Source organism: Physeter macrocephalus, chromosome 20, assembly GCF_002837175.3.
Source record: "Physeter macrocephalus isolate SW-GA chromosome 20, ASM283717v5, whole genome shotgun sequence".
Classification (NCBI taxonomy): domain Eukaryota; kingdom Metazoa; phylum Chordata; class Mammalia; order Artiodactyla; family Physeteridae; genus Physeter; species Physeter macrocephalus.
In genome coordinates this window covers 10,867,799-10,888,329 of record NC_041233.1, presented here as the reverse complement: position 1 = coordinate 10,888,329, position 20,531 = coordinate 10,867,799, and the positions used below count along the sequence as shown (strand labels likewise).

The 20,531-nt window shown below is 55.6% G+C and overlaps 2 protein-coding genes across 5 annotated transcripts in view; one reads left to right on the top strand and one right to left on the bottom strand.

Moving 5' to 3' along the window:
* RASGEF1A (RasGEF domain family member 1A) overlaps nt 1-12,879 on the top strand; it is a 38,078-nt gene extending 25,199 nt beyond the window's left edge. Inside the window, exons 2-13 of the mRNA XM_024115754.1 lie at nt 2,198-2,398; nt 4,753-4,875; nt 6,569-6,706; nt 7,561-7,782; nt 8,398-8,472; nt 8,827-8,919; nt 9,745-9,847; nt 9,934-10,013; nt 10,782-10,973; nt 11,577-11,700; nt 12,140-12,212; nt 12,541-12,879. Coding sequence (XP_023971522.1) covers nt 2,198-2,398; nt 4,753-4,875; nt 6,569-6,706; nt 7,561-7,782; nt 8,398-8,472; nt 8,827-8,919; nt 9,745-9,847; nt 9,934-10,013; nt 10,782-10,973; nt 11,577-11,700; nt 12,140-12,212; nt 12,541-12,565 — 1,449 coding nt within the window. The 3' untranslated portion in view covers nt 12,566-12,879. The remainder of the gene's footprint in view (nt 1-2,197; nt 2,399-4,752; nt 4,876-6,568; nt 6,707-7,560; nt 7,783-8,397; nt 8,473-8,826; nt 8,920-9,744; nt 9,848-9,933; nt 10,014-10,781; nt 10,974-11,576; nt 11,701-12,139; nt 12,213-12,540) is intronic.
* CSGALNACT2 (chondroitin sulfate N-acetylgalactosaminyltransferase 2) overlaps nt 11,689-20,531 on the bottom strand; it is a 64,939-nt gene continuing 56,096 nt past the window's right edge. For 2 of the 4 annotated variants that reach the window (XR_008616076.1, XR_008616079.1), the window contains 3 exons: nt 15,289-15,921; nt 14,558-14,720; nt 13,865-13,943 (listed from right to left, as the gene is read on the bottom strand). The gene's annotated coding sequence lies outside the window, so the exon portion shown is untranslated. Of the gene's footprint in view, nt 12,173-13,716; nt 13,768-13,864; nt 13,944-14,557; nt 14,721-15,288; nt 15,922-20,531 lie in introns of those variants that run through there. The other 2 variants (XR_008616077.1, XR_008616078.1) reach the window with 2 other exon arrangements.

The following is a 20,531-nucleotide window of genomic DNA, read 5'->3' as shown; positions in this document are numbered from 1 at the left end:
TCTCAGGAAAGTCACCCCGCAGCGCATGGCCCTCAGCCGAAGTGCTGGGGGTCGGGTCCCCTCGGGTCCCAGTGACGGCACAGCAGAGCAGCTGCCAGTGCTGAGGCGCCCAGGGAGCCCACCTTCCTTATTTCCTCCCACAAAAGGCTACTGAGCATGCCCATGGGGCGGGTTCCAGCCAGACAGGAAGACGTGAAGGCAGGTGATCGGCCACTTCCTGGCCTCGTGGGTCAGCAGTCTAACGATTAACCCAGGGGGGCTTCCTAGGGGTGGTGACACCCGGGCTGGACTTGGAAATCCTAGGATTTCCTCGGTTGTGTTCCTTCTTGCTGAGTCTGTTTCACTATGTGAAAAGTGAAGGGTTTGCTCAAGTCAGTGGTTCTTTGACTTGAGCGGCAAAGAGGACCCACCCCAGGGTTCTGACACATGGGGCCTGAGACTGTGTATTCTAACGTGGGTTGAGGGGAGTGTTCTGTGAGTCTGAACCCAACCTGACACGAGGGCAGCACGGAGCCTGGGGGCCACAGACATTGCAGTCCAGGCCTGTCCCCGGGGACTTCCCTTGAGCACTTGCTCTCCTTGCAGAGGATTTTCTGAGAATCCAAAGGCGACCTCCAGGCATTTGGCAGAGAAGCCAGCGTCGTTTGGGCCAGGCCCCTTTTGCCCTGGTGTGAGGCTCAGCTGATGTGCTGGGGTGGGAGTTGGCTCTCCTTGTAAAGCCCTTGGAGGGGCCCCTCATGGCAGTAAAATACTCATGGCTGCTGTTTGCTCTGCCTAGCGGGGAGACTGAGGCCAGAAGGGCTCAGAGGCCAACCCTGGTCCGGGCAAGAGAGCAGGCCAGCGCTGGTTGGAGGCGTCACCAATGGCAAGCTCAGCGCTGGGGCCTCTTTCTGCACCCTGAGGCGTGGGGAGCAGCCCCGGCCCGGAGAGGGAGGCCAGCACGGCGGCCTGGGGAGCTAGGGGTGGGACAGCGGCGCCTGCCTGCCAGTGACCAGAGAGGGTGACACCTGGCCACGGTCCCCGCCAAGGCAGGAAGGGCCAACTCCTCCCCCTGGACTTTAGCCTCCCTGCCCTCCAAAGGTGGGACTAGCCCAGCAGGCGGGGCAGGCCACCCCTGGCCAGGAGGACGGGGAGTGCGCCCACGGCACTAGCTTCCGAGGCCTTGGGCTGGCAGGTGTGCGTCATGCTGATGCCACAGAGCCCCCTCCAGATGCGGCCAGCTGCCCCGGGCAGTGAGGAAACTGAGGCCCAGAGGGCTGCAGACTCTCCCGGGCCTCGTGAGAGCCTGCCGCAAAGCCCGGCTGCAGTGCGAGGTGGGGACCCTCAGCCCCCATCACACTGAGCCCCCAGACTGCTGCCCAGCATCTGCGTCTAATAGGCATTTCAAATCCACGTGTCCAAAAGCAAGTTCCAGGTCTTTCCCCAAACCCCACCCTCAAAGCCCTTCCCCGTGCTGGTCAGTCGCTTAGGCGGAAGACCATTCTCCACGGCGTCCAGAGTTGACCCTGCTCCCCTCCTCCTCTGCCATCACCTGACCTGAGCAATGTGTCCCAGGGTTTTGTCATGGCAAAACCCACTGATTGGTTTTTAGATCTCTCCCTTGCTGGGTCTCCACATGGCGGCCACGGTGCCCTTCACCCTGAGTCAGGTCACTCCTTTGTCCGGAGCCCCGATGCCTCCTGTCTCACATGCTGCACCCTGGGCCCCCAGGTGTGTATGGTCTGGCCAGACCACTCCCCTACACTGGTCTCAGGACCTTGGCACCTGCTGTCCTTTTTGCCTAGAACCTCCCTCTTTTATCCCAGGAAGCTGCACAGCTAACACCATCCGTCTGTCTCAGGGCCCCCTCCCCGAGGCCGCCTTGATCACCCCCCGCACACTCAGTGTTCTCCTCCTGGTGCTGTTTTTCTCCATAGTTTCTCTTTTCCCACTGGGATGGAACCCCAGGAGGCAGGGCCTTCTGTGTCCAGATGCCTGGAATGAGGCCTGGTATGCACAGAGCAGGTGCTGAAGAAACATTTATCAGACACATTGATCAGCGGCTTTGGGGCCACTGAGGAGCCTGCCCGCCCGCCTGTGCTGACATCTAATGACCCCGGGCTTAGGCTCTGCACCTGCACGCAGGCTGCAGGCGGCCTGGGAGGAGGGCCTGGCGGAGGTGCCTTTGATGCCTCACGGCCTCATTCTTTTCTCCCAGGAAACTATGCCCCAGACGTCCGTGGTCTTCTCCAGCATCCTCGGGCCCAGCTGTAGTGGACAGGTGCAGCCCGGCATGGGGGAGCGAGGAGGTGGGGCCGGCAGCACCGGGGACCTCGTCTTCCAAGATGGACGTCTCATCTCCGGGTCCCTGGAGGCCTTGATGGAGCGCTTGGTCCCCACAGTGGACTATTACCCCGATGTGAGTGCCCGGTGACTGGTGGGATGGACCTGGGCTCCCGGGGAGGCTGCTGCTGGGATGGAGCGGGAGGTCCCCCGTGAGTGAGAGCTGGACGGAGCAGCAGGGGAGGCGCAGGGCAGCAGGGAGCCCCGGCCCTACCTCCTGTGCTTTCCTGCTCACTCCCACCCCTGGCACCCAGCCTAGGAGAGGGGAACCAGCAGCGACTTCCCTGCTGTCCCCAGGCAGGTAGGAGATGGCCCTGGAAGAGCAAGAGGGGCCTAAGGGGCAAGGCCAGTGTCAGGGTCCTGGGGAGGGTCCACCCATCAGTGTCCCGTCTCTGAGCTGGGAAGTTTGTTTTGTGCATGAACCGCAGTGGCTCAGAATGAAGAGGGTCGGCCCCTCCGCGCCCTCCTGGGCACATGCGTGTGCGGGCAGGACGGGCCTTTGCCAACCCGAATCCTCCCTCTTCACCTCAAGGTGACATTGGTGTGTTCTCGGAAGAGCGAGAAAGGGTTCCCTTGTCACGTGTGGCTTCCCTTCCGCCTCCAGTAGATGACGTCTCATGGTGGCAGTGGGGTTGTTACCTGCTCCCTTTCGAGAGCCAAGCTGCCCCTCTGGGTGCCCCCTCCCTCCTGAGGGCAGGGCCCTGCGCATGGCTTCTGGGCGACAGACGGGGCTGCGAGGGAGGGTGGGGAGGAATTGCCCCCTCTGCCCTCCAGCTGGGTTTCCGGGGCTCCTGGCCACCCCCGACACATCAGGCCTCCTCCCTCCCTCCTGGGGCTCTGTCCACTCCTCTGTCTGTCCTTCCGTCCACCCCGGAAATCCTCTCAGGGCCTGGCTGGGGCTGGTGGTGCCGATGTGGCAGCCGAGGGCCAGGCGGCAGAGCGGGGAGAGAGGACTCCGGGCCCTGAAGACGCCTGGAGCAGGGCCACGGCCCCCAGGGGCTGGGACTTCCAACCCCAGTGCTGGTCTGTGCGACAGTGGCCTTGTGTGGTGGGGGGAGGGGCCTCCTCTCCTTCAGGCCTGTCCCCGGGGAGCCTCAGCCAGCTCACCCAGTGTTGTCTCCAGAGTACTGTGCCCTGGGGTCACAGCCTGCTTCCCAGGAGAGAGCCAAGGGGCGGCGGAGGTCGACCCCCCGGGGGTCCAGCTGGGCATCAGCCCGGCTGCCGAGCACCTGGGCTCCCCGCCTTTCCCCCCCGGCCCGTGCCCTGCAGACGTGGGCGGCTGGGGACACGGCGCTCCGTCTGTCTCCCTGCTCCTCCCCGGAGCCGCGCAGCTCCTGCCTTGGGCTCTCCTCTGCCCCGGCCGAGAGCTCCGAGGTGTGACTGCTGCGGGCTTCCTTCATGCTCTGAGCCTTCTGCTTAGGAGGGGCCCCTGAAGGTCCCACCACTGACAGGCTGGCCCCCTGGAGCACCCGTGCTGCACAGCCCAGGGACACCCTGCCGCTCCAGAGAGAGCCTCCCCAGCGGCCTCTGAGGGCTGTATCGGGGCAGGGAGGGCCTGAGGGCCGAGTCCCGATCCGGGAGGCTGTGTTAGGCTGGAGCACAGAAGACCTGCTCCTTTGGGCCTGCAGTGGAGGCCGAGGGTCCCGGGACCCTCGCCTGCAGCAGCCCTGTGGGAGTAGATCGCTGTCTGAGTCGAGTCCCCAGGAGACCCCAAGCAGCCTCCCCACCCCCAAGTCCGCCCTGTCTGCAGGCAGGGGCCTGGCAAATCCCACGTCTGCCAAAAGCTTCCAAGAGCCCTGGGCTCTGCTCCCTGCCGCCTTTCAGCCCGGACCAGGTGCAGCCCTCAGTCTGCACCGCGACCAGGTGACAAGGACATGCAGCCTTGGGACTGGGGGGCCCTGGTGTGGCAGGTGGGGATGGGGCCCACAGCTGGCTAGTGACCACACAGCGGCTTGCAGCAGCTCCCGGTGTGGGGTCCTGGGGCCAAGGAGGCCCCCACCGCCCCCCAGCCAGGCCCCGCCCCACTGAGCAGTGAGGATCTGGCACAGAGCAGGCTGGGCACGTGGCCCGGGGAGCACTGTGGGCCGGGCCACAGGCCCACACAGGCCCGGTGATACCGCCAACATCCAGGTCCGGCTTTAGCTCCCGGCGTGGGGTAAGGGAGCATCCCAGCCGAGTAAGACCACTGGAATCGAGCCTGTCAGGGACGCCTCTGAGAGCTGCTGTGAAGTGGGGTTTGATCTGTGCCTTGCACGGTGGGCGGGATTTGGGAGCAGCGAGAGAGGAGGACGGGCATTCGAGGTGAGGTAAACCACACAGAAGGTGATGCTGGGCCCGGGAGGCGGGGACCAGGTGGAGGAGCAGGCCGCGGCTATACCTGGGGGCCACGCCGGCCTGACTCGCTCTTCACCCTCTGTGTCTTTCCTTCAGAGGACGTACATCTTCACGTTTCTCTTGAGCTCCCGGGTCTTCATCCCCCCTCACGACCTGCTGGGCCGCGTGGGGCAGATCTGCCTGGAGCAGAGGCAGCAGTTGGAGGCCGGATCGGATAAGGTAAAGGCGAGCCCCGGGCTGCTGCCCGTCCCCACTCCGTCGTCCGTCCGTCCCGTCCCCCCACCCCCACCGCCTCCGCTCACGCTTGGGAGAGAATGCTGCTCAGGACGGGGCCTGGCTGAGCCGGCCCGGGCCCCGCCCTGCTGGGGGGAGGTCCGCTTGTCTGGCCTCCTGACGTCCCTGGAGCAGGCCTCCCGGGGGTCTGCAGGGGCGCCCACCTCCCAGGGCGCTGGTTGGAACTGCCGCTGGCGGGTGGTCACACCCCCTCCCGGGGAAGGGCCACAGCAGACAGCCCTGCCGGCTCTCCTGCTCAGTGCCAGCCTGGGTCACTGCTCCCTCCAACGGGGGTGGCGGGCAGCACCCTCAGGCTAGAGTTTTCAGAGACTCAAATAGGGCTGTTTTTCACTGCCATGTCTTCTGATTGAGTCAGGCTTTGGGCACTCAAGATGGGTAAGAAACCACAGCTCATCCCTGAGGCCCTGGGGCAGGCCCGGGGTCTGGTGCGGAGGCAGGGGTGGTGGGCGTACTGTCAAGGCGCTGGCAGGGCCTGTGCCTGATGACCTTCCCCTCTACCAGGCTGGGCCTCCTGCCTCTGGAGGTTTGTAGCAAAGGTCTGTGACATCTGTGCCCTCTTCAGTCTCCTCTCCAGAGGGGCGTGTCCCCGGGTGTGCTGGGCAGGGACAGAGACAGGCACCCATTGCAGCCCGGGGATCAGGAAAGGCTCCTGAAGGTGTGGGTGGGGAAAAGCCAGAACAGGGTGAGTGGGAGACGAAATTCTAGGCTGAGGGTCAGCAGGGGGACAGTAGAAGCCTGAGAGGAGCCTGGGGTGAGCCCTCCCGCCTTCGTCTCTTATGACAGGCAGGGCGGGGCCTCTGAGAAGGGAAGGCAGGGCTGTAGTTCCTGCTGAGTGCAGGGTGCAGCGGGCACCTGGGGGGAGTGTCAGCTGGGTGGAGGCAGTGGAGCAGAGGTGGGTGGAGGGGGGCAGGTAGGTGTAGGTGTGGGGAGTTGGGTCGTGAAGGAGCTCGGCCCTGAGGGCAGACAGGGCCGGAACGGTCCAGGGCGGCCAGGCAGGCACGGGAATCTGGTCAGGGCCAGGCAGGAGCCAAGGCAGGAATAGGAATGGTTTAGTGTGCGTGAGCCAGCGCGGGCCTAGAGGACTGGCCGGGAGAGCACTGCCGGGCATCCCGCACCACCTCCTTGGGCTGCACGTGCGTGTGGACTTGGGCCAGTGGTAACTGGGGAGAGGATGCCTGGTGTGTCTGCGGCCCTTCCCAGCGCTTGCCAACCTGCTTTTTACTGAGAGAAGGTGGCTAGGGTCTCTTGCTTAACGTTAATGATTTTGCATGGTTTTCATCGTGTCCTTTTTTATGGGTAACTTCTAATTACAGCAAATGAAACTAATTTTCTGTGTCACGGTAGCGATAGGACAGGTTCTTTGAAAATGAATTTAACTGAAAAAGAGAGCTGGCTTAAGGGGAATGTGAAGCAAAGGAGGAATGACAAAACCGCAGGTGGACAGGGTGGAGGATGTCCCTACCCAGCAGCCCTCACCCCAGCGTCGGGGCAGAGGACACACGTCCTGTGGGGGAATGGGTGGGAGGGTGTTGCAGAACTGGGGGTGCTTGTACCGCTTGTCATCTTGTTGCCCACTCTGGAGGGTCAGACCTTGCTTTCCCCGACCCCCACCCCCCAGGCCAGGCTGAAGTCCTTCTCAGCCAAGATCGTGCAGCTACTGAAGGAGTGGACAGAGGCCTTCCCCTACGACTTCCAGGACGAGAAGGCCATGGCCGAACTGAAAGCCATCACCCACCGGGTCACACAGTGTGACGAGGTGAGGTCCTCCTCGGACCCTGGCAGAGTTCCTTGTCTGAGGGAGGGGTGGGTCTTCAGGGACAGCTCTGTATGTGGTCCCCTTTGCAGTCACTCTCCGAAGAGGACTGTTGGGTGCCTCCATTTGCCCCTCAGCCCCGTGAGGGCCGCTCAGCTGGCCAGCAACCGGCCAGACTCACCCTCGACATCCTGCGCATGCGGGAGACCCTGCGGCCCGAGTGGGGTGATCCCAGGCCCCACCTTCTCCCGCTCTCTGGGTGGGTGGAGTGGGGGCCTAGCGAGAGGCCTTGTCCGCCTTTCCCGGCTCCCAGCTCCTGCTTGGTCTGCAGCGTTGGGACAGGCCCTCCAGAGAGGTTGGTCCTGCCACCAGCCCCCATTGCGGGAGCCTGGGCTCCGTGTGCTCAGCACCTTCCGCCTTCCTGAGGGCTCAAAGCCCAGGAAGAGTGGGGCAGGGCCAGGGCTGCTCCCACCCAGGGAAAGAAGGCTCCTAGCCCTGGAGGAAGCCATTCCGGAGTCCCTCGTCCCTACCGTGGGCCCCTCCTACGGTGGAAAGGCCACGAGAAGTACCTCAGCCGGCTGCCACCTGGAAAGCCATGCTTTTCAGACCCAGAAGCCTAGCCCTGGCCTTCAGCTCCCTTCTCAGGACGGCTGTGGAGTCACCCTCCCCTGCAGCCCTCGGCGGAGCCCACGCTGTGCCCCTCTGCTGTCAGAGGCCCAAGTGCTCATGGCAGGTCTGGGTAGGGGACATGGGCTCAAAGTTAGACACGTCCCTGGAGACGAGGTGGGTTCCTCCGGCGCGGTGCTTGTCTTGCTGCCAGCCCAGGCCAGCACCTTCTCCGCCCCTGCCCCTCCCAGGAGAATGGCACTGTGAAGAAGGCCATCACCCAAATGACGCAGAGCTTGCTGCTGTCCCTGGCTGCCCGGAGCCAGCTTCAGGAGCTGCGTGAGAAGCTCCGCTCACCGGCTATGGACAAAGGGCCCATCCTCAAGGCCAAGCCGCCAGCCGCGCAGAAGGACATCCTGGGCGTGTGCTGTGACCCCCTGGTGTTGGCCCAGCAGCTGACTCACATCGAGCTGGTCAGTGCTGCAGTGCGCCCTTCCCAGGACGGGGCTGGGGCGTGTTCACTAACGCTCACATCGGCACCTTCCCAACATGGCACCACCACAGGGCCTTCCCCTGCCGGCCAAACCGGGGTGTCAGGGGAAGCCCGCTTGGCAGCCCCAAGTGCTGCCTCTGGCGGCTGTGTGTCCACCTGAGCAGAGGGTTTCTTGGTACCTGGGTTCCCAGGATCACGGCAGCCCCATGTTAACGGGAGGGGCTGGGGCGATGGGGACTGCGGTGGCCTCAGGATAGAAGAGCAGCTCAGGAAGAGGTGAAGGGTTTCAAGGGGGATGGCTCTCCCTGCCCCGTCCCCTCATCCTGCCTGTGCCTGGGCTGGGCAGGTGCCCTGCACATAGCAGCCGCTGCTGAGGCTCTCGCCTCCCAGGGGAGGGCCTTCCAGACCCTGGGGTACACCTGGGGGGCCTGCCCACTGTCTGGGTGCTCTGATCGAGGAGGGGCCGTGGCTGAGGGGCACGCCTGCAGGGAGGTCGTGACTGCTGGTCTCGACACGCCCTCCACGCTGCATGTGGGGCCTGCCTGAGGGTGGCAGGCTTGTCACTCCTCCTGGGCTGTCTCCCTGTTCCACCCAGGAGAGGGTCAACAGCATCCACCCTGAGGACCTGATGCAGATCGTCAGCCACATGGACTCTCGGGACAAGCATAGGGTGAGGGGCTGCGGCGTGCTCCAGGGTGGCTGGGGAGGGTGCAGGGGCCTTGCCCTGATGCCTGAGCGCCTCCGGAGTGTCGGGCCTCACAACCTGACGCACCTGGTTCTGGCCTCCCAGCGCCTGCCCCAGGGCTCGGTGGACGGCCACGCAGGGTGCTGCATGCTGCCGGGGAGCCCTGGAGGGCCGGGTGGGGGCATCCTGGGAGACCCGGGCGGGCCCAGGGGGCCAGTCCAACAGCCGCTGCCCCTCCTCCTCTGGCCACAGCTCCTTCTGAGGGTTCTGAGGGTGGGGCTGGGGCGGCAGCCACGGGCAGGGTCCTCGGGCTCCCTGTGACCTGCTGTGTCCCCACAGTGCCGAGGGGACCTGATTAAGACCTATAGCCTGGAGGCCTATGACAACTGGTTCAACTGCCTCAGCATGCTGGTGGCCACCGAGGTGTGCCGGGTAAGTGCCGCGCAGCACACACAGCAGAAGGGCCGGCCCGGTCTCCTCCCGACCCCACCGTGCCGCCTGGGGCTCTGACCCCTGTACCCCGGAGGGGACGGAACTTTGCAAGTGGAGACAGGAAGCTTTTATTGCCAGGGCCTTGGAAGCGCCAACCCCCAACAGTGATGCCTTAAATTACAACAGTGACCCATCCGGGGAGGCATCCTGTGCCCAGCATGGCCTGCCAGCTCATCTGGGTCTCCCTTGGTCCTCTCAGCCTGCCCTCCCGCCCCTCTGCCCAGCATCGAAAATGCCACGGCTGCATTTCCTGCCTCTGCAGCCTGTGAGAATCCCTCCACCCCCAGCCTGACAGCTCTGAGGGCCCAGGGCAGCTCCCTGCTGGGGAGGCCCCTCCCTGGGCCCAGGGCACTGCCCTTCGGGGGCTGGTGCGGGAGGGGATGACCCCCACAGTGATGCCTTAAATTACAACAGTGACCCATCCGGGGAGGCATCCTGTGCCCAGCATGGCCTGCCAGCTCATCTGGGTCTCCCTTGGTCCTCTCAGCCTGCCCTCCCGCCCCTCTGCCCAGCATCGAAAATGCCACGGCTGCATTTCCTGCCTCTGCAGCCTGTGAGAATCCCTCCACCCCCAGCCTGACAGCTCTGAGGGCCCAGGGCAGCTCCCTGCTGGGGAGGCCCCTCCCTGGGCCCAGGGCACTGCCCTTCGGGGGCTGGTTGCTGGGGAGGCCCCTCCCTGGGCCCAGGGCACTGCCCTTCGGGGGCTGGTGCGGGAGGGGATGACCCCCGGTGGGGCCCGTGCTGAGCAGTCTGGCCGCCCTCCAGGTGGTGAAGAAGAAGCATCGGACTCGCATGCTGGAGTTCTTCATCGACGTGGCCCGAGAGTGCTTCAACATCGGGAACTTCAACTCCATGATGGCCATCATCTGTGAGTGTGCGGGCCCCAGGGGCTCCCCCTCCAGCACGGTGTGGCCCACCTCCCCCCGCCCTGACCCTAGCTGTCGCCCCCTGCAGCTGGCATGAACCTCAGTCCTGTGGCGAGGCTGAAGAAAACCTGGTCCAAAGTCAAGACGGCCAAGTTCGATGTCTTAGAGGTAGGCACCCTGTCTTGTCCCGAGTCAGCCTGAGGAGGGCTGGGCGTCCCAGCAGGCTCTGGCCCCTTGCTGAGGGCCTGCTGCCCCGAGTGCCGTCTGATGTTGGGCGTGTCCGCTGACCTGGCCGCGGCGCCCCCAGAAGGCAGGTAGCCCATGCTCTCCTCGGCCCTTGGGACTTGAGTCAGAACCGGCATCGCCTAAAGCAGAGCTCAGGGGAAAGATCAGCAAGGAGTTTTTCGGCAAAAGCAGGCCGACAGCCCCAGGTTGGGCAGTGCCGACCAAGCAGAGACTGGCCTTTTCCTTGTTCGAGTTCCATGTCCCGGACCGTCTGGGGGGGCCCAGGGGCTGACAGGCGAGTCTACAGCCTTGACCAGATGTATTTGATCAGAGAATCCAGTTTTTGCAAGTTTGTGTCGTGTGGAGCTGGTCAGGTTTGGGAGGTGTCCGCGAAAGCACAAGGGCAAAGGAAGGTTTTGAAAGGAAGGAGGTGAGACCCAGACTTAGCAGGGCAGGGAAGAGGTGTGTGTGAGCTTCAAGGTTTCTCTACAGCTTTCCCCGTGACGCCTGGACCCAAACCCAGAAAGCCCCAGCCCAGTGCTCAGACACGTGCCTCTGGGCTTCCTTCCCTTGTGCTCACTCCTGGAGAGGAGGCCTCTTCTGGTGATGGTACAGGGCCACCCAGAGCTGTTTCCTGTAAAGGGGCCTCCTGAGCAGCTCTGAGGGGTGCAGGGGGAGCAGTGCCCACCACATCCTCCCGTCTGCCCACAGCACCACATGGACCCATCCAGCAACTTCTGCAACTACCGCACAGCCCTGCAGGGGGCCACACAGAGATCCCAGATGGCCAACAGCAGCCGGGAGAAGATCGTCATCCCTGTGTTCAACCTCTTCGTTAAGGACATCTACTTCCTGCACAAAATCCACACCAACCACCTGCCCAATGGACACATTAACTTCAAGGTCAGCTCAGCCCCCTTGTGGTCTGAGGGGAGGGGGCCAGGCTGTCCCAGCACAGGGTAGGGCAGACTTCCTGACCTTGCTCTAGGACAGGCAGAATCTGTCTGTGCCATCAGAGCTGCCAGGCCGTGGCCCTGTGGCAGAAGGGCCTTTTAGGACTGAAGGCTCCAGGGTGGGTCATGGGTGCCCTGTGACCTCAAGGTGTGAGGGTGGCCCCAGTTCTGGGTGGATGATCTGGCTACAGCGCTAGGAACCACAGGGCTCCAGAGTGAGATCATGGGGTGTTCCGGTTGTTGGTGCCTCAGCCTGGAGTCACAGATGAGGGGCTTCTTGGGGTTCCTGCACAGCAGAAGCACAGACCTGGCTGCAGCCTGATGGCTCAGGGGGAGGGCAGGACTGAATGGCCTTGGAGACACCGGCTGGCTCTGTTGTTGTACAAAGTGCTTCCACGGCTATGAAGTCAGCTTTGTAGGGCTACTGTCCAATCTCTCTGGGACCAGGGAAACGATCAGCCGACCGAAGCCAGAGCCTGTGTCCCCTGCCCTAACCAGGGTTTTCAAGCTTAAGCTGACAAATGAACATCCAGTTGGTCTTCTGCCCCTTCAGAAATTTTGGGACATCTCCAGACAGATCCATGAGTTCATGACATGGGCACAGGTAGAGTGTCCCTTCGAGAAGGACAAGAAGATTCAGAGTTACCTGCTGACGGCTCCCATCTACAGCGAGGAAGGTGAGGTCCACCTCTGCACACTGTAGAGGTCACCCTGATTCGTGCAGGGTGCCCTCCCAGGGTTGTTACTCCCATGCTACGCTGGGGAAGCTCAGCTCGCAGGGGTGAGTGCGTGAGGGTGGGCCGTGGGTGGATGGCAGGTGAAGGTTAAGGATAAGAAAAGATCAGGCTCCCGAGGCCACTTGAGAGAGCCAGTACGTGATCGGGCCAGCACTGCAGAACCAGGAAACGTCTCAGAGTCCCCAGGCAGGTTGCCAGGAACCCCACGCAGTAGAGGCCTGTGGACCAGACCAGGCCCGAAGTCACTGCCCCCTTGGTTTAGGAGTTCGTTCCTGGGCCTCGCTCCACCTGGGAGGGGGAGTTTGAGAAGGCGTAACGGGGGTGGGAGGCCAACTGCCCGGGTGTGGACATGGCTTCTGCGGGGCTTCTTGTCTCTCAGCTCTCTTCATCGCCTCCTTCGAAAGTGAAGGTCCTGAGAACCACATGGAAAAGGACAGCTGGAAGACCCTCAGGTAGGAGAACTCCAGCAGCAGTCCGGTGAGCCCCCAAGACCAGCCCCATACCAGAGTCTACAAGGAAGGGAAAGGATGGGGTGGGGGGAGGCATGATGGGTCTGCCCTTTTGAAAGGCGGCCGAGGGCACCTCTCTGTGGACCAGGGAGAGGAAGACATCCCCGGTGCAGGCTGAGGACTTGGGGTTTGAACGTCCCTGACCCCCTCCCTCAGTGGGCGGTTCTAGGCAGCTGGGCCTTCCCCTAGTAGCACAGGCCTGCCCTCTGCTTGCTCAGGGGAAGGGCCTGCCGGCCGCCTGACCACTTCCTCGTTCCCTGCTCACCTTTAGGACCACTCTCCTTAACAGAGCCTGAAGGCACGGATGCAGCCTGCAGATGCTGGATTAAGCTAACACCTATGTACTGAGTTTTAATCTTGAGTGATAATGGGTTGAGATGAGGCCTCACTGGTTGGGGTCCATTTTGTACATAACAACTTTTATGAAAAAAAAAATTATTTCATGCATCAACCTTTGGCACTTAAAGCTTTTTGTTTATGACAGGGCAGGGCCCTGCTTTGGGGAGGGGTGGGGAAAGAGTATCATGGGAGATGGCATCCATGATAACATCTTATTCTAATGAAATGTAGATTTTTATTTTCTACTTTTGATTATTAACAAACATCTTACAAAAAAATATTTTAAAAAACCCAACCAAAACCAACGTGAGCCCTGCCTCCTTTCCAGCCAGTGTCTCTGATGTCGGGGTGAGTGCCTTAGAGGGTACTGGTGGGCCCGTTCTCGCCTGCAGCCAGTGCCGCTGGAGGCGCCGGGGAAGCTCTGCCCTCAAAGCGCAGGCCCACGAGGTTCTGGCAAGAAGGGCTCGGGTGGCCCGGAGGTCTCATTTGCATACTTCCAGAAGTGAACCTTGAATACGGGCTTTCCAAAGTTTACATTTTCATTTTCCTTTATCAGGGATTTATGGGGGTTGGGGGGAGGGCCGGGGGACACCTGGCAGCATATTTTGTGTTGGAAGATGTCTGGCAAATTGTTCTTCACCTACATTTTAGGAAAAGAGAAAATCTAAAATAACGTAAAGGAGGGAGTCATGGAATTGTCCATTTTCCAGGCTGTAACTTTGACACACTTAGCTGTAATGAAGTGAATACAAAGTACAATTAAGGATGGGGACGTATAAAGCCATCTTGAAACTCAAGTACAAAGTCAAAAGAAGCAACTTACCAATCAGTATCCTCCTTCCCTCTGGGTGGGGGACTGGGCTTCCCTAACATGGAAGGTTAGCCAGGCCAGTACCTGCTGGAACCCACTCACATAAAGCTGCCCAACATTTGGAGGTATTTTCCACACCCGAACTCGAGGAGTACTCTCCATTTTCTGACTTCCCAGCCATGGGACAGTGACAGCCCTGCTCCCTCCAAGGCCAGAAATGGGCAATCCATGCTGACTCTCCCTCCCTCATGGCGGGGCTGTCAGTCATTCCATCCAAGCAGATTTGGAACTACTCACCCTGTTTCTCTCCACATGGCTGGCTTCCGCCGGAGCCTCCAGCTGGCAGGCCTGGGTAAGGACAGTTAGTTGCTAATCCCAAAACTCCTAGGACAGCCTGGAGATGTGAAGGCGAGGCCTCAGGGGGAGGTGGCTCCATGATCTGCTGCTGATGCCGCCCTCAGCCCAGGGTGGAGCAAGGATATTTACACTGTATTGTCACAGTGTTTTTGCACTTTTCAGACGTTCTAGATAGTACATATTGTATATTGACAGTACATATTGCTTTGTTTATGTATCTGAGATAAAGGTTTAAAACTTGAGAATATATATTTGGAATACAATGTTAGAACCTTTTCTGTCCACGTGTTAAGGAGCTTTCACATCAGTGTGCGCTTCACTTGGTCATCAGTTCTAGTACCGACCTGACACAGTGCTACATTTGCTATTTTCCCAATTTGATACATACCCTATAATGTTTTGGTATTTTGAGATGAACTCTGCGTGTAAAGCTGTACTTTATAATAATAAAGGATGTCAGCTGTTGGTGTGACTGTTGGTGTGACTGGACGTACTTGCATCAATAAAAGAACACGTTGCTCCCCTCGTGTGCCTGTTCTCTGTGTGTGGCTCTGTGTTGGCAGGAGGCATGGGGATGCCAGGGCCACCACGGGCCTTTCAGAGATGGAGCAAGCAGCTCTCACCTCACATTCTGACAAAGGGCTTTTCAAATAAACATTGCAAAACAAAAGCAAGCTGTACAAGAGGCATGTCCTATGCTGCTTTCCTCAAAGAAAGATCCAGAAGGATAGATATCACTAGCAGCTTGAATTACATGGTCATGTCAGTTCAGGAAGCCTACCTTAAACGACTGTCAGGGTTCCTTTACTGCAGGACTAACGAGAACCTTCAGTGTCCACGGGTGCTGTGGGTCTCTCCAGGGGCTGGGGACATTGGGGAGTGCCTGCCGACGTCTTTCTGCTGTGCGGTTCTCCTTCTGTTTCAATGGGTCACGCTCAGGAGCACTAAATAAAAGGGATTTGTTGAGGGGCACACAAGAGCTCGTGGCACTGAAGGAAAAGAACTCAGACACTGCTCTGCTCTGGCCTGTCTCCACTGCCTCGCTGTCACCAGTGCCCAGGCTGGATGAGGTCTGCCGTGACAGCTCGCCAGACCTGACTCTGCTTCTTCAGGGCCAACTCAGCCCGTTCGAGCAGCAGTGCCCAGCAGAACACTTTCTGTGCTGAGGGGGTATTCTGTACTGCATCACCCAGTATAGTGCTGCTAGATACACAGAGGGACTGAGCCCTGAAATGTGGCCAGTGCGACCGAAGAACAGAACTTCTAACCTTACGTACGTTTAAATAGCTAGTGGACAGAAGGCGAGGCCTGCGGGGCCTCATCACCTGCTGATGCTCCACGTGCCTTGCGGAGTAACAGCACACAGTAGGTGCTCAGGTGTTTGTGGAGCAAACGAGGACCCCTGTGAGGATGCCTCAGTGACCTTTGGTAAGTGACAACACTTCTTAGGTCCTTCCATTTAAGGGCATCCCTACTCTCTTGGTAAAGTTATTTTTGGAAGTTTCTACCTACCTCAGCTGAAGAAGGAGCAGCACATCATTTGGTCTGCATCTTGGATGCGGAGCTGGGAGCAGGAGGCGAGCTGGCTTGGCTCGGCACGGCCCTGCCCTTCACCCATCGGTGGTCCCTCCAGGCAGTGCTTCTCAAGGTGTAGGTCCCAGCCTGGCAGCAGCAACACTGGGAACTTGTCTGAGATGTTCTCAGGGCCGCTGCGCAGACCTGCTGAATGGGAAACATGGGAGCGGGGAGCCCAGGAAGTGGGAGAAGCTCTCCTGGTGGGCAGGGCTCTGCAGGACTTGGCTCCTGCCCACCTCTCCCAGGGGCACGCTGCTGCTCGGGCACCAGACTCACACGCTGTGCACGGGCACCTTCTCCAGTACACTTGCCACCCGTTCTCTCACACACGGTCTCTGAGCCTCCTTACATCTTCCTGGCGAGTGGCGCTCGTGCTCCCTGGCCTTGCCCCACCATCCACATCACACTGTTGGCGTCCGTCTCAGGCACTAGAGCCTCAGCTCTTTCTGTGTAGAAGCCTCTTGGCGTGTAGCTGTGTGGCCAGCGACCAGCGCAGTGTGCAGCTCCTAACTCCATGGGATGACCGAGGGTTACCACCTTTCACTTTACACACACGTTTCAGGGACAAACCTGTTAACAGCATCAGATGTGACAGGAAGATAAGCTAAGACTCTCTACTAAGGCCACAGAGACTTCTGTGACAAAACTAAGATTTTTATACACCTATCACACCTACACATTTGTAAAACATGTGTCATGTTCCTCAGGGAGGCAAGACAGGGTAAGTGGAAGAGCAAGGAATCGAGAGCTAAACTCTTTGGATTTGAGTCCTAGTTTCCAGTTCCCAGCTGGGTACCCTTGGACAAGTTGTCTGCCGTTTTAAGCCTCCATTTTCTCATGATTAAAATGGAATTACAATACTTTTGATCTCATGGGTTGTTGTAATGTTATATGGCAGAAAGTGCAATGCCTGCTGCATTAGAAGCGGTCAGTATTAGCTGTGTACCAGCAGTGGCACCCCTGCTGGAACTGAATGCCACTTCTCCCACAGAGAAAGGAATCTTCTGGGAAAAGTGAAGCAAAGGATTATTAAGTGCCCTTCTCAAAGGAACAACTCAAGTCCTGGTCAATACAAATATATTCTAACATTACCAAAGAATCACTTAAGTGTCAAATATTACCAACATATAAACATATATGAGAAGAGGGCTTCCCTGGCGGCACAGTGGTTGAGAATCTGCCTGCCAATGCAGGGGACATGGGTTCAAGGCCTGGTCCGGGAAGATCCCACATGCCGCAGAGCAACTAAGCCCGTATGCCACAACTATTGAGCCTGAGCTCTAGAGCCCGCGAGCCACAACTACTGAGCCTCCGTGCCACAGCTACTGAAGCCCGCATGCCTAGAGCCTGTGCTCCACAACAAGAGAAGCCACCGCAATGAGAAGCCTGCGCACCGCAACGAAGAGTAGCCCCTGCTCACCGCAGCTAGAGAGAAAGCCCGTGCACAGCAACGAAGACCCAATGCAGCCAAAAATAAAAAAATTTTAAAAAAACAATTAAAAATGTTAAAAAAAAAAACAGGAGAAGAAATTCACGCGAAGTTGAGATTCAAAACTACTTTCTAAATGAAAAACTTACTATCCACCTATAGGCTGGTAACCTTAGATCATGCCAACATAATTTCTATCTTTATTCTCAAAAAGGCATTCATAATACTAGGAGGAAGGTGAAGGGCTGCTGCCCAAACCCCACACGCTTCTATCTCAGCATACCCAGGACTCTCAGGTATGGATCTTCAGCAACAATGTTAAGGGAACAATGTTGTCAAGAATATAAGAAAGTTTAAGGTAAGCACCTGTTCATTTCTGGCAGCATAAAAGACTAAGTGCTTGCCTACTGAAATTGACTAATAAACTTATGCAAAACTTTAACATCCAAGTGAAGGCAGAAACCCAGAGCTTCATTTTTCAATCCACAAGGGGGACAGAGAAGGAAGTCCAGAGCTTGCTCAAGAAGAAGGGTCAAATAGGAGACCCTAGCCCATAAAGCTGACATCCCAAAAAGCCACCCCTCAGTGTAACAGTGAACTTGAAATAAAGCACTCCTACTCCAACCCCACCAAGGGGGTTAAAGAAGATTGCCTGTTGAACCTCGGCACTGAATGGAGATGGGGAAAATATGCCCCTGATAATTTATAACCACAAGTCAGTGAGTTTTACAAAGTTTTGCAGCACAAATCACACTGGTCAAAAAAACTTTAAGCTGAGAATTTAGTTTAACATGGCCCTGAACTGGTACTGTCCCTAAGTTACTCAGCAGAAGCAAACATTCTAACCTATATTCTAGTTTTAAAAGTCTCTCCTTAGCTGTGTCTAATATTCTGTTAAACCCACCTATTGGATTTTCAAAATTCATTTTCATTTCTAGATGCTCTATTTGGTTCTTTTCCAAATCCATTTGGACAAAATTCTGTATAAATTACCAGAATGTAACACAGAGAGACAAAGATTGGAAAATATGATACAGGTTTAACATATGTTATCAGAGTTACAGAAGGAAAGAAAGAGAGAAGGCAGAGACAATGAAAATGTAATAGCTGAGAATCTTCCAGAATTGAAAAAAGACAATCCAAGAAGCCCAAAGATTCTCAAGCAGGATAAAAAACAAAAAACAAAAAGAAAATCTGCACACAGACATATCATGGTGATACAGAACTGAGATAAAGAAGAGATTTTAAAGACAGCTGGAGAAAAAGAAGGTTGATTACCTTCAAAGGCATATCAACTGTTAAGCTGATAGCTTACTTCACAACAGAAATAACTGAAGGCAGAAGACAGTGGAATAATAACATCAATGTGCTGTGGAATTAAAGAAAACTCAGCTAGAGTTAGAGTTGGGACAGGTTTGGAGGGGGAGTCCTCACACCTAGCTACACATCACCAATTACTCCAAACAGGAAGAGAGAGAGCAAACATCTCCATCACAGAAAGGTGTTGCCCGCTTTACCACCAACCAGGAAGAAGAAAACTTCTCTCTCCTGAGCACAGGCCAGCCAGTCAGAGACTACAGAAGCCCACCAATGAGAAGCCTCCATACTTTGAACTCCCAGCTTCCTCCAGTGGACCCTTGGGTTAATACAGTCCCTCCCAATTCCCCCTTTTACCTTAGAAAAGCAAGTTTCCTTTCCTTGCTCTCTGATTTGCCTATGGTCCACCGTAGTTCACATACCCAGAATTGCAATTCCTCTGACTATTCCCGAATAAACTCGCTTTTCCTGGTAAAATAACTGATTGTATTATTAAAGTTGACAGTGCTAAAAGATTTCTCAATCTAGAATTCTCAACACTTCAAAAAACATTTCTTAAATGAGATATTTATACACTAAAATGGAGTTTGCTATCAGACCTTCACTAAAAGAAATGCTAAAGGATGAATCTTGACTCCTACTGCATACTATATAAAAATTATTTCCATATGAATCATAGATCTAAATATGAAAGGCAATACAATAAAGCATTTAAAAGAAAACATGAATGTTTCTTCTTTACTTTGGAGTAGGCAAAGGTTTTTAAAACTGGACACCAAAACCACTAGCCATAAAAGAAAGAAAACCGATCAACTGGACTTTATTAAAACTAAGAACTTTTGCTTATTAACAGATAACATTAGGAGAATGAAGAACAGTCCCCTGCTTGGGAGAAGATATTTGCAATATATAAATCTGACAAAAGACTCATATCCAGAATATATAAGTAACTCCTACACATCAATTAAAAAAAAAGCCAATTAAAGAAAAAGGGCAAAAAAATGGAATAGGCATTTCACAAACAAGATATCCAAATGGCCAATAAGCATATGAAAAGATACTCAACATCATTTCCCTGATGATAAACTACACTAAACTCAAAAGGAGATAACTGTACACACTCAACAGAAATTAAAGAGTCTGAATTAAAAACACTGAAAATACTGTGCTGGGGAGGATGTGAATGAAGCAACCGGGTCTCTCGTATGTGGCTGGCAGGCGGTCAGTTATTTGGAAGGACTGAGAAAAATTTGCCCACACCTGGCAAGACTATTCAAGAAAAAAGAAAAGCACAAATAAACAGTATCAGGAATGAGAAAGAAGCTATCACTATAGATCGCATACATATTACACAGATAACAACAAGAGGAAATGGCAAACAACTTTGTACATTTCATCTAAAATTTCAAATTTATCAGGATAAATTCCTAGAAAACAGCACTTTACGTAAAACAACTCAATTGAAACGGACTCTAGAAGAAACAGAAAATCTGAACAGTTCCACAATCATTAAATAAACTGAACCAGTGATCAGAGATCTTACTATATAGAAAAGTTCAGGCCCAGGTGGCTTTCAGGAAGTTTTGTCAAATATTCAAGGAAGAAATAATTACAGTCTTACAAAACTTTTCTAGAAACAGAGTACAAAGGAACACCTGTAACTTATTTTATAAGCTAGTAAAACCTTAATAGAAAAGCCCAAGGGTGAGAAAGGAAGTATAATATATACAGGCAATCTTACTCATGAACACAGATGAAAAACACCTGAAAAAAGTACATACATAATATACACACCCATACACACACAAATATATACAAATATGTAAATAAATGTGTTTGTGTATGCATGCAAACCGAATCCAGCAATGTATAAGGATAATATAACACATCATGACAGATTGGCATTGACCCCAGGAATGCAAGCGTACTTCAGACAATTAACCTAATTCATCAATTTAACATATTAAAGATGGGAAAAAATCATATCTCAAAAGATATAGTAAAAATATTTGATAAATGCTCTCAAGCATGATAAAAACTTGCCAAGTAATATAGAAGGTAACTTTATTAACTTAATAAAGGGTATTTATAAAAACACCTATAGCAAATACCATACTTACTGATGAAACACTGAGAATGTCTCCCTTGAAATAAGAAATATGGGCAGGAAGTCCTCTACTATCACTCCAGTCAACACTGCACAACAAATCCTAACAAGCACAGTAGGACAAGAAAAAGATATAAAAATTGATAAGAAACAAAACTTCTACTACTCATAGGTAACAGAAAAATGCGAAAGAAACTAGAAATACTTTATTAGAATTAATTGTGCTCAGCAAGGCTACTGAACACAAAAATTAACACACAAAAATCAGTCTGATTTCTAAATACCAGCAATAGACAATAAAAATAAATAAAAGATAGTTACAATGGC